This window comes from Scheffersomyces xylosifermentans (assembly GCF_036884685.1).
Source record: "Scheffersomyces xylosifermentans strain CBS 12540 chromosome Unknown RJT20scaffold_2, whole genome shotgun sequence".
Classification (NCBI taxonomy): Eukaryota; Fungi; Ascomycota; class Pichiomycetes; order Serinales; family Debaryomycetaceae; genus Scheffersomyces; species Scheffersomyces xylosifermentans.
Genome location: NW_027042940.1, coordinates 812,799 through 825,016, shown reverse-complemented (window position 1 = coordinate 825,016; position 12,218 = coordinate 812,799). Strand labels below are relative to the sequence as shown.

General features: G+C 40.0%; 4 protein-coding genes across 4 annotated transcripts; 2 read left to right on the top strand and 2 right to left on the bottom strand. All coding sequences in view use genetic code 12, as the record gives it.

The window, feature by feature from the left end:
• The first annotated feature begins 1,030 nt into the window (after positions 1 to 1,030).
• On the top strand, positions 1,031 to 3,604 carry RJT20DRAFT_26381 (uncharacterized protein). The gene has a single exon (XM_064919428.1). It carries the CDS (start codon positions 1,155 to 1,157, stop codon positions 3,402 to 3,404), a length of 2,250 nt encoding a protein of 749 aa, XP_064775829.1. The 5' UTR covers positions 1,031 to 1,154; the 3' UTR covers positions 3,405 to 3,604.
• A 1,164-nt stretch (positions 3,605 to 4,768) lies between these two features.
• Positions 4,769 to 6,353, top strand: RJT20DRAFT_26384 (uncharacterized protein). The gene has a single exon (XM_064919429.1). The coding sequence runs from the start codon at positions 4,958 to 4,960 to the stop codon at positions 6,260 to 6,262; it is 1,305 nt and encodes a 434-aa protein (XP_064775828.1). The 5' UTR covers positions 4,769 to 4,957; the 3' UTR covers positions 6,263 to 6,353.
• Positions 6,349 to 8,308, bottom strand: RJT20DRAFT_125612 (uncharacterized protein). The gene has a single exon (XM_064916533.1). The coding sequence runs from the start codon at positions 8,255 to 8,257 to the stop codon at positions 6,410 to 6,412; it is 1,848 nt and encodes a 615-aa protein (XP_064775827.1). The 5' UTR covers positions 8,258 to 8,308; the 3' UTR covers positions 6,349 to 6,409.
• A 308-nt stretch (positions 8,309 to 8,616) lies between these two features.
• Positions 8,617 to 12,212, bottom strand: STE23 (metalloendopeptidase). The gene has a single exon (XM_064916532.1). It carries the CDS (start codon positions 12,140 to 12,142, stop codon positions 8,759 to 8,761), a length of 3,384 nt encoding a protein of 1,127 aa, XP_064775826.1. The 5' UTR covers positions 12,143 to 12,212; the 3' UTR covers positions 8,617 to 8,758.
• Between the last annotated feature and the right edge of the window lie 6 nt (positions 12,213 to 12,218).

Here is a 12,218-nt window from a genome sequence, read left to right as displayed (position 1 = left end):
AGTCAGTCCCCAGATCCTTCGATCCTTCGTAATTTACAAACAATTAGCCAACTGCAAAATCCTTTCAACTGAATTCCACCACTCCGCAATCCCCATTTTCATGCTTTCTACAAGGAAGCGCATGTGACCTGATACGTCAATCCCAGACCGATGCTTCTCCATGGATTTATAATGTTTACCTGCACCGTGTCAGGTTTGGTTTGGGTCCCGCATCCCGCGTTTTGGTTACCCCGTTCCCCGTTCCTGCCTAGAGATGTGCACCAGTACGTATCGGGGAATAAGTTATGCACTATAAGCTGGAAATTACTCAATAGGGCAGTGGATGGTAAAGAGGCGTATTTTACAATTACTGCTCCCTTTATTTAACCAAGGTCGAGGTTGTTTCACACTTGAAGTGGGAAAGGTTGGTGACACCGCAGTTGGCATTTGACATTTACCATAGGCTGTTGCCAAACACTGTGCGTCTTGTCGTGTCTACTCCCGCATCAATTGCCAACTAAACCACTATTTTTGGACGGTTCATGCTGGCCCTGGGACAAGCGTATTATTGCCCCAGTGCCGCTATTTTGGATAATTGCCTCGACATTCATTGTCTATTGGGGTCCGCACCGGGTGGTTTTCTGTCCATTGATACCCATTCGGTCCATTCTGTCGTTTCTGGTTTCTGGTTCTCCTCTCGTCCCCAGCACGGTTGTTGTCCGTCTCCTCCTCTGTTCGCCTCAACCACTTCCTTCTATATATATAACCACCTGAATCTTCCTACTCAGCCTGTCTCTCACTCTCACTCTCTCTCTCTCTCTCTCCTATTTCCATCACCAGTAGCGTCTGTCTCCCTCCCCACCCTCAGCTCTGTCACCGATCGTGCCCTCTGCCATCCCGCTGGTTTCCTGTATTCACTCGGCTAACCTGCGTTTTGCGTATAGTATACTCCCCCACCTTTGAATTTTTCACACGTCTGCTTGGGCTTCCGGTGTCATTATACTGTGAAATCGCTAGCCTCTGATCAATCATTAACTTCGGTGCGTGCAAGTGCTAATCCCCTGCGGTGGTATTTCTTGTTTCGTTTCATCTTGGTATAGCTATATATATTGCCCAGTTTGCTTCGCAACTTTTATCAATTCCTTCCCGCTTGTTTCCCTTGAATCCCCAGTTGTATGAGTAGAATCCAGCATCCCAGCAGCATGACCTATTCCGCTCCTGCGCAGGCCCAAGGTGGCTACCAACAGTTCCAGCAATTCCAGCAGCAACCGGTCCAGTACCAACAACAGTACCAGCAGCCAATTCCGCAGCAGTACCAACAGCCTTTGCAACAGCAATTCCAGCAGCCAATTCAGCAGCAACCACAGTACCAGCAACAACAGTTCCAACAACCTGGTCAACACCAGCAACAGCCTTACTATCAGTCTCTTGACCCTTCTAGCACCTACAATGCTATCCAACCGGTTCAAAGCGCTCAACAAAACCAACATTTCCAGGACCATCAACAGCACAACAACAACCGTCACAGCAACTCCCATCAAAACCACCACAACAACCACCACAATAACCACAATAACCACCACAATAACCACCACAATAACCACCAAAGCCACCAGAATGGTTCCCACAAGGTTGGGCAACAGAAGAGCGTTGCAGCTCCTTCCAATGGCCGTGGTTCTGTCTCCGGAGGCTCTCGTATCACCAAGAAGTCCAGAGCTACTCCTCCTGCTGTGATTCCACAAGGTGTTAACTATCGTCCAGGTAGAATCCAGACTATCAATGGCGAGCAGGAGATCATCTTGAAGCAAGTTTGGGCTTACTATCTCAAGTTCTTTGGATACGAATTGAACATTCCAGATGAGGACTTGAAATACAAGGAGTCTTTTGTTGCTTCCTCTTCTACCGAAGGTTTCCAGTACGAGGGCTCGTTCAATGAATTGGTCAGATCAAGCACCAGAGGCTCAGTCAACTCTAGTAGCTCAAACAAGACTTCTGGAACTTCTGGTACCAAGAAAAAGAAGGGTTTCTTTGGAGGTAGTAGCAGTAGCAAGAAGGGTGCTGTCCAAGCCGTTGCTCCATCTCCTCCTGCAAACTCTGCTAGATTGAAGCAAATTCAGACTAGGTCGTCATTCGAAATCTACGAACCCGTTCTTGAACCTTCTGATAGCTACATTGAAACTTTTGCATTCCACTTCAACAGATCATACCATTACGATGATGAAACTCACGATGAAGATGTGCAGTATGGCGATTTTGAGTCCGAATTGTCTTTGGACACTTTTGTCACTGCTGAAGAGACAATAGCTGATCCTGATGACTTGTCATTGCTTCCAGCTCCAACCTCTGCAAAGCAATATTTGAAGCAACGTGGTGGCAGAAAAGCGTCATCAAAGAAGCTGTCGTCGCGCGAAATAAAGCCAAACAAGCACATTCTTGCTCAATTTGCATCCTCAGATCCTAAACAGTGCCACGAAGTTATTTTTAACAGTCTTAGACAAGATTTAATTGATAACTTCTTTTTGAGATTTATTAGAGCTAGAAAATGGGATACTGAAGCTGCTATTGGTATGCTTCAAAAATCCATGCTCTGGAGAATTAATGAGGCTTACCCAAATAAGTGGGTCATGGAAGGTGATGGTCCTTCTTACATATCTGGTGAAAATAAGGGTTTTATTAAGAATTTCACAACTGAAAAATCGTGGATCAAAGGCTGGGACTGTAACCGTAATCCTATCTTTATGTTCCAGGCTAAAAAGCATTTTGGTTCCGACTCTCCTTTGGATGAAACCAAAAGATATGCCATTGTTACTATTGAATGGTGTAGATTGTTCTTGAGAGAAGTTAAGGACTCTGTTGACCAGTGTTCTATTGTTTTCGACTTGACTGGATTCTCCTTAAAGAATGCCGATTACGCTACTATTAAGTTCTTGGCTGATGTTTTCGAGGCTCATTATCCAGAAACATTGGGTTTAATTTTGATTCACAATGCTCCATGGATTTTCTCTACTGTCTGGAATATTATCAAGAACTGGTTGGACCCGGTTGTTGCTTCCAAGATTCATTTCACCAAGGATCTCAAAGAATTGTCCAGATTCGTTGAGCCCAGATTTATTCCTGATTATTTAGGAGGTGAAGATGACAGTACTGGTTTCTATCCTGTTCCTACCCAGAGCGACGCTCTGCCTCCTAAGGCTAAGGACGACCATTACCATCTGTTAATGAAGGAGAGAGATGGGTTATACCTCAGATTCTTGGAAACTACTAAGAAATGGATCGAATCCACAAACCCTAACATTAGTGAACGTTACTACCGTGATAAAATCCTGTTGAACATTGAAATTTCCAACAACTACGTCGAATTGGACCCATATGTTAGAAATCCTGGTATCTACGACAGACTTGGAAACTTGAAAGTTGACAATTAAGGTGATAAAACGTGCAAAATACAGCAAGACATATAACATTAAATTCAACCTTCCATTTTTGTTCTCCTTTCCCTCCTTTTTCCTATTTATTATTCATCTATTTATTTATCTTTGAAATCGATTCTATTCTTCTACTCGTTTACTGTATATTTGATGAAGTGTGCGGACATTTTCCCTGTTTTTTACTAACAAAATAAACTTATAAAGACTTTTTAACTGATAGTTTTCTGTATAATTGTAATGTCACTTGAGTCGCAAATTACCAAAGCCTGTCTACTCCTCATATTCAATGACGTATTCACGGCTACTGTTTCGGCCTAAAACCTGTTGAACCTGACGTTTATCAATCTCCTATTGAAGAATAACTGACAGTACTCAATTAACAGAATAGGCAACTTTTCAGAAGAATGGCTGCAATTTAAGTTTTCGGCTCATGCAGGTTGCATAAACTCCGCTAAAGAGGGGTACCACGAAAAATTGATTTTCCCTCCACGGTAATTCTATTTTTCTCCACAAAACGACATTTGTTATTCTAAATATATGACGTACGCGACATAGTGAATATGTCATTTCGCTTCTGATATTATTGTTATCTCCCTCAACCCGTTTTGTTGGGCGTTGCATGATATCATTATCTGGGAGTGTCTTTATATTACTAGTTTGAGAGTTTGAGATCTTGTGGGGGGTACTCTTACTCTAAGTAATTGTCAAAAGGTCGAGACGTGCTATTTAAGTCTATGTTGCATTGCTTTGTCAATTCCTTTCAGTCCCGGCCTTCTAGTGGGTCAGGCATAAGTGTTATCTTTTTTTTTCTCGTGTATCTCATGTTGAAAAAATCCAATTAAATTCAGCAGTTTCTTGTGTGAGGGAACTTCACTAAAAAAAATTACTTTGAATGATACAATAGAGCCTTCTACATTCTGATTGCTATATCACAAACTAATTTACAAGTCACAAAATAGACAATAAGTTCAAAATTAAAAATTCGTTCAGCTTTGAAAGAGATTTATCTCTCCTTCCGTTCATTAGTTAGAGACACAAAGTAACAAGACATCCTTACTTGAAAAACCCCGTAAAGCCTTTTGAAGAGCTCAGCTTTATTTAGACTACACCGTTGGCAATTACAAGGTAAGCGGTATATACTGTGGCAACGCCATAGTATAAGGTTACCCATGTAAGTATTGAAATCGATGGATGAAGACTTTAACTTTACAAACTAAATCATTTTCCAGGATCATGAAAAGTGGACATTTAACTTAAGAACATGCTAGTATCAGACTAACTTCTCTCTTGATTATTGATCCACACTTCTAGCCTTCTGAAACATTATTCAACATATACTAGAAAGCAGAACTTCTATCCATTTGCTGCCATTCCTTGATAAGCGGCAGACGTTACTGTATTATATGCAGAGAAAAATTTCCGCGGCAGGGATCTTTTTGTTTTGGCTTCTTTACAACAAAGGATGGTACAAATCATTTCGAAGAGTTGGGGGTTATTCTTCCAAGTTTTACAGAAGTGTAATCATTGAAACATTGGATTGAAAAGTAAATATGTCCCGACGTTCAGGAAGATCTCGTTACTCCGAACCAACCGAATCCATCGACTACCCGGAAGAAGATGAGACCAACAACTATGAAGCAGAAGGTGAGGATGAAATAGAAGATGACGAACAAGAAGTGACAAGATGTATCTGTGAGCAGGATGAACTAAACCCATCTACCGTCAACCAGCAACTCTCAGATGTGCTTCACAAGGAATACAGCATTAAGATCGATCAAGGCTTGTTCATTCAATGTGACAAATGTTCAGTATGGCAACATGGTTATTGCGTGGGCCTTTTTACCAATGATGAGGTGCCAGACAAGTACTGGTGTGAACTCTGCAAGCCAGACTTACACGTATTTATATATGAAAGCAATGAAGTTGTGAGGTCATTATACAAGCCTGTGAATGATAAAAGGAAGAAGTTACTGTTGGAGAGCCTTGCTGCTGGCCAGTCTATGCAACCAAAGCCATCTAGACAGAGATCCAAGAGGCTGTCATCCGCTAACTCGTCCATTAATGAACTGCAGTCATCTTCCAATGGTAATAATAAGAATGGAAGAAAAGAAAGACGGCACCTCGATGAAAGCTATGACGAGCAGCTTCAAAAGGCACTCAGAGAAAGTGCCAAAGAGTCTGGTGTTAAGGTGGACAGTGAGGCAGCAGCTGCCAAAAAGGCCGCTGCCTCTCATGACAACTCGGGAAATAACTCCTCCACATCCGCAACCACTTCAACAAGGCGAAGAAATAAATCCGACAGTTCGGACGAATCACAAGCCAAGAAAACGAAGATTGAAGTGACAGCTCCTGTCGAATCTGACAACGGTGAACAAGAAGCGTCTACCATTGAGGAAGATAATGATGAAGAATCCAAGTCCAAGTATGAAACGAGAAGAACAAAAGCTCGTGGAAGAGGTGTAAAGGCCAAAAAGAAGGCTAGCGCGTCAACTGGCTCCACATCTACTAATAAGACTGAAAACGATGGACCTACGCAAGGAGCTACTAAGGAAGAGCTTATCAATCAACCATCGAAACCACGTTATGTGAGTGAAAAGTCATCAATATATGAACTTCGAAAGCGCACTGGTGCTATCCTTGAGTGGCTTGGGCGTTCTCAATTAGAACTTGAAGATGAAAAGTCCAACAAAATTGAGCTTTTTTCATTTAAAGAGAAAATAGACGTTGAACAACAAGTGATAGATGAAGAGGGTAATAAGGTAATAGTGGCATTTGATGAGAATCTTCGACTTATGGAGAAATTGACGGAAAGCATACTAACTTGGGAGCAAAAATTCGGAAAGTATGCGCCTTGAATGTCGGATTTCAAGATAAACATACTCTTCGTATTATCGCAAGGTTAGTAAATATATAAGCGCAAATATACATTTCGCATGCAGAATTGAGAATCTTCATATATTACTTCTATATATACTTGCTCGTAGGCTATTTTGACCATGCACCTACAATATTTCCCTCAACTGCTTTCTTCTATCAACTAATCCATCATCTTCATGTGTAGTACTTGTATCATTTACTCGGTCGTATAATTCAGTCAACCACGTTCCACTGTTGAGGATTGTATCTCCTCCAATGACTATGTTGATCTTCCTGTTGCTTTCAGTCAAGCCGTATACGAGACGTGATTCCTCATACGTAACACCTCCCTTGATGTATATTATTATATCTTGAACAGGATTATGCTGAACATTACTACCATATTGCGCGGCCACATTGTCTGGAACAAGCGTAGCGAGTGTAGATTTAATGCTAGATGTAGCTTCCTGCTGACTCGTACTAACGAGTGCGTTCAAGATTTCATTTAATCGAGGGGTATACTGCAAGTAGATATTATCGTTCTTAGGGTCATTGTTTTTATTGTTGTTAAACAAATTGTTTATGTTAATCTTCCTATTCTGGAAAATATTCCCAAGGTTGTTGTTATTATTGTTATTGGAACTTGTGGTGATATTTGAGTTGAACATTGTCTTGAACTTATTCAATAAGGCAATCTGGGACACTGTTGGCAATGGGTCTGTCACTAGAGGGTTATTCAACTTGTTAATAAAAAGGGTTAGTTCATTAGTATTGTGAAATCGAATTGAATATAACAAAACCAACTTGATCTTATTGACGGTTGAAACTTGCGGCTTATCCAATATCTCTGATAATCTGGCTTTCACACTTTGATGATTATCTAATTCACAGATAATCGTCTGCTGTAATTCACCTATTTCCCACAAATTCTGTACGGAGATCTCTTTGTCTATTTCACTGATCAAATTCAAGTGTTTTAAAATGTTTGTTGAGAGTTTCTTAAATTCAGGAAACTTTGTCAACATTTTCTTTAACTCGGACAAGTTTTGGGTCTGTAAATTTTCAATTGAAGATTGTTTAGTCTCCTTTTTGTACGCTTCCACAAACTTTTGGAACTTATCCGTGAGATCACCATAATTCAAGTACATGGATTCTCTAAAAAACTTATCTTGTGTTTCTGTGAGTGTTACTTGTTCTTTCGAATCCTTGAGGTCTACGATATTCTTGTTGATTCCTATGAACTCGTGAATCATGGATTGGTAGGTCCATGGCGTTATTAATGGTGTAATTGGGTCATTCTTACGATCCAAAAGAAGCAACAAAGGCGGCGTATCCGCTTTTCTATTCAAATCGTCAAAAAGATTATTATTGCTGTTGGAGTTGATGTTGTATAATATCTCAGAACTCAATCTCTTAAGTTCTAATGAGTTGGATTCATACTTTATAATAGGGCACTTCTTCAAAGAAAGAAGTAGACTCACCAAGCTATTCGACTCCTCCACTACAGGGTTTACCTGATGGGCAATGAGTGGCTCGCTTAAGTTGATGGTGAACAAGTTGTCATTGACAATCAAATAGTCCTGGAAAATCTCGACGACTTGGTTGATTACCTCAAACTCATCTGCTTCGGCCAATCTCTCCAAATCACCCTTGTTAATAGTATTGTTGAGAAACAACCGGTAACTGTTGAAATGCGGGTTAGCAAGCTCTTTTATCAAGCTTTGGATTGATTCTTTAGTGGGTTTGATGTAGACTATGCAGTTGAGATGCTTCATGACATTTAGAGTATTCTGGCTTTCGATCAATTCGACAAGAATGATATCATTCAGAAGCAATTGTGATTGTGTGTAACACATGGAGATAATGGGTGTTGTGTAACGATCCACGAGAAGTACTCGAGCAGTAATCTCGGCGGCAACGGGAGATTCGGTCCGCTTAGACGCAAATATACGGTCAAAGTACGCATCGCTAACTTTGTTGAGATTCAAGGTCATTTTATTCGTGTGAAAAGTATGGCAATAACTCGATAGTCGTTAACTACTTCACAAATGTACTTAATATACATTTATATATACTTGTCGTTAACTATTGTAGTTAACTAAAGTGAGAAATGCGACCCCTCGAATCTGGAGTGCATGTAAATTTCCGATTGCCCCAAAAGATTACGCTTGTAGAGGTGAAGAAGGTATATGATTGTGATGTTAATTGATGGTAATAAATTGGTGTTGTTGAGCACATTGAGCATGTTGAGTAATTATTGGAATCTAATTGTTGGAGATTGTTGTGAAGACTTTAGTATTTACTCTTTCATACATTTTTTTTTTTTATGAGACTACTTTTAGTAAAATTTGGATCTTTTCTCTTGGAAATTAACTAGACTTGCTAAAAATGTTGTTAGATGATTTTTACAAACAGCTAAATTCAATAATAAATAATATGCATTTCTAAAAGTATCTATTGCTGCAAAAGTTTCAAATTGCGTTTATGCCAAACAGTTATAAATGTGGATCACGTCCAGGGTAGTAGTACTTACTCAAAGGTTCAACAGGACTTGGAACTCCTCCTAATTTGAAATCAGATCTGAACTCGCTAACTTGGGTGTATAACTTTCCAGATGGATACTTGGCTGGAACTGGCAGTTCGATTTCTATCTTAATTGTTGAAAGCAAATTATCCTCCAAGTTGGAAGGAATTTTATTAGACGGATCTTCTTTGATCTCATTGGCAACTAGTTTCACCAATTCTCCGTGATTCTCGTAATTGCTTTCGACAATTGCTTCTAACTTATCAGAAGAAACTTGGTAATTATTTCTGTAAACATAGTTTACAATAGAACTTTGCACCAATTTCAAAGTGGACGGCACCGGAGCAGATTGAGACTTCAAGTGCACAACAAGCTTACCAGCTTTTTTCGATTCATTAAAAATGTAATCATTGAAGAAATGAACAAATTCGTCCTTGCTGATACTCTCCAAGAGATTGACGTGTTTCAACCGGGATTCGAAGTCGTAGTATCCGTCTGTGATATAGTTCCAAAGTCTATTAGTCTCTTCGCTCAAGTGCTTCAACTTAGCAAGTTTGGTGTCCTTAAGGGCCTGCTTGAATTTGGCAAAATCTTCGTCAGTTAATTCGTTGTTCACATATTTCCCAAAATTGGTCAAGAACTCGTCAATTCTATATTCTAAGTAGTCAGTAGTTCTTTCGGACTGCACCAAGATTCTAAAGCCAAGAGATGTTCTTCCCAATCTTAACCCAGAGAATACAACGTAACCCAATTGCTCCTTTGTTCTCAACTGGTTAAAGCATGGCTCGCGGATAATAGTACTCAATAAGTCAGTCAAGACACGCAATTTCTCATCTGTAGATTCAGGGCTAATTTGAATGTAGTACTCAATACAAGAATTGATGTTTTTAGAGTCCTGAAGTGGTAATTCATATCTAATTGAAGCATTCTCAGGAAGAATATAATTACGGAGTCTGATTACCTCATCCACACCATCAAGGGTTTCCGCAATCGGGTCAATGTTTTTGGTGTAACTGGACACCAACTTTTTAATCTCGTCAGCTTTAGTAATATCAAAGTTACCATGAATTAAAATCTCGGAGAAGACACCTGCATCCCAGACTGTCTTAGTGGTAAATTCATACAAATCATTGAAAGTAAGGCTAGTGTCCATCAATTTGATCTTTTCCTCATAGGTGTACGTCTTATCATTAACCAAAAGTAAAAGATGAGTTCCCACTTGACTGTATGGAACATTGAAACCAAAATTCTTAAATTGCTGGTACAATTTGAACTTCATTGCTTCAAAACGCTCTTTGTTAGGCTTGAAATTAATAAATTTAGACAAGACTTGCTCAAGCAAAACAGGCAACTTGTCATTGTATCCACTAACCTTTAAGTTAAATCCATCACGCCAGGGAGCGAAGTGAGCCTTGAGACCCACCAAGGACGCATAGTATACGATCTGGTTGAGTTCGTCATTAAGCATCTCTGCGATCAACGCAGAATAAGTGGACGATCTTAAGTCAGTATTGGAGTTTGGCAAATGGAATACAATTTCGATTGTTCCCTTGGGAACTTCAAATTGATCATCTTGCTTAAACCAAACGTGCATCTTGTTGTTTACCTCGACAAGGTAGGGATGAATCAAGGGTTTCTCTGCCTTCTTTCTCAAGACTTCAAAGTCCTTTGGAATGAAGTCGTTGGGAGAAGGATAATGCAAGTTTTCGTTAAGTGATGCTGCACGGATTTGAGTTAACAAGTCAAATGGAATATCGTCATATGAATACTCAGTTCCATACCACTGTTCTGTTTTGTCTAATCCATCTAAGGATTGCGAAATCAAAGCAATTCTGAAATTATCAGGGTTTAAATATTTTCCAAATTGCACAATTTCAGAACTGTTGAATTCTCTGTAGATTGAAGAACTCAATAAATACTCTGGAGGAATAAATCCATCATCAGCAAACTTGTATAGAGTGCTACTCATCTTGGAAACGGTTCCAGATGCGTCCGCCTTTTGTCTGAATTTAAAATTGATCGCAGACATATTACTCATTTCTTCCCAGATCCATTGCTTTGGCTCATCCAGAAGGATAAGCTTCAAATATTGGAAAACGGTTACTACGATCGATTTCCATTCAGCTAAACCTTCAGGAGTTAATTCAAATTCCAACATGAAAAACGAACTACCTTGGCATACTTTCATGTTTCCGGAAGACAACCCAGTGACCCACCCTTTGTGTTTCAAGTGATATAACACAGAACCCTCACTCTCGTGTCCCAAAAGATGGGAGAAATAACCATTAGGTTTTGATTTCCAAGCTGCTTCCAAATCATCTGGAATCATAAAAGTGAGTTCAAGCTGATGTTTATCCATGATAGGTTTAGCTTTGGTCAATTTACCTAAGTATTCATTAGTTAATATGGTTTCTCCATTATAATGTGGACGAGGAAGGGACTTATTAGGTACATCGGAGAATTTTTCAATTGCCCAAGTGCTTAAGGTGTCTAAATCCTCCTTTCCTAGGATAACTAAACTCATAAGGTTAGATGAATAATGGCTCTTATGGAAATCCATCAAGACATCTCTGACATTAAGACCCTTTCCTGTAGGATCAACATGTAAAGTTTGGTAGTTACCAGTTGAAAAACCGTTATATGGGTGCTTAGGATTACTGTTCAGCTTATCAAGCTGGTAGAGTCTCCAAATATCGTTCTGGAGATTTTTCTTGTTCTCTGAGTCGACCGCATTAATTTCACGATCCTTACAACTCTGACTGAAGAGAGGCGAAATGAAGAACTGTGCAAATCTATCTAAAGCACCTTCTAAATAGTCCGAACTTAATTGAAAATAGTAGTTGGTATGCTCAGCTGCGGTGTAAGCATTTGAGTAACCAGAATGCTTTGCTAAGAAGCTCAGGTACTCATTCTCTTCTGGATACTTCTCAGTTCCCATGAAAAGGAGATGTTCACAGAAATGAGCCAATCCTGGTATATCGTACTGCTTATCAGTATAAGAACCTACGTTAACGTCCAACGAAGCTGCAGACTTGTCAGCAGTGGGATCGTGGATGACAAGAACCTGAAGATCGTTGGAGTTGAGTTTGAAGTAACGGTACGAACGGTCGTCAGTGTGTGGCTTTTCGATTTGGGCGTCGTCTGCCCAAACCGTGTATTTATCTGCTAGCATTTGGAGATTCGATGGATTGGTGAGCTTAGAATTCAGGCTAGTTGCAGAACTGTGGCGTAGAAGTGGCACCTTGGAGGAGACTATATAGGAAAAGAACGACGTCTGTTTAGCAAATTGGAGCACACCTCGACTGAAGAACATCAACAATACCAGCACAATGAAAAATCTTGTGAAAACTCCCATTGAAGGAATGTAGAGGTTATCCACTTACAAATGAACAAGTTTGGGGTAGCGTGCATATGGTGGGAGATATTGGCGG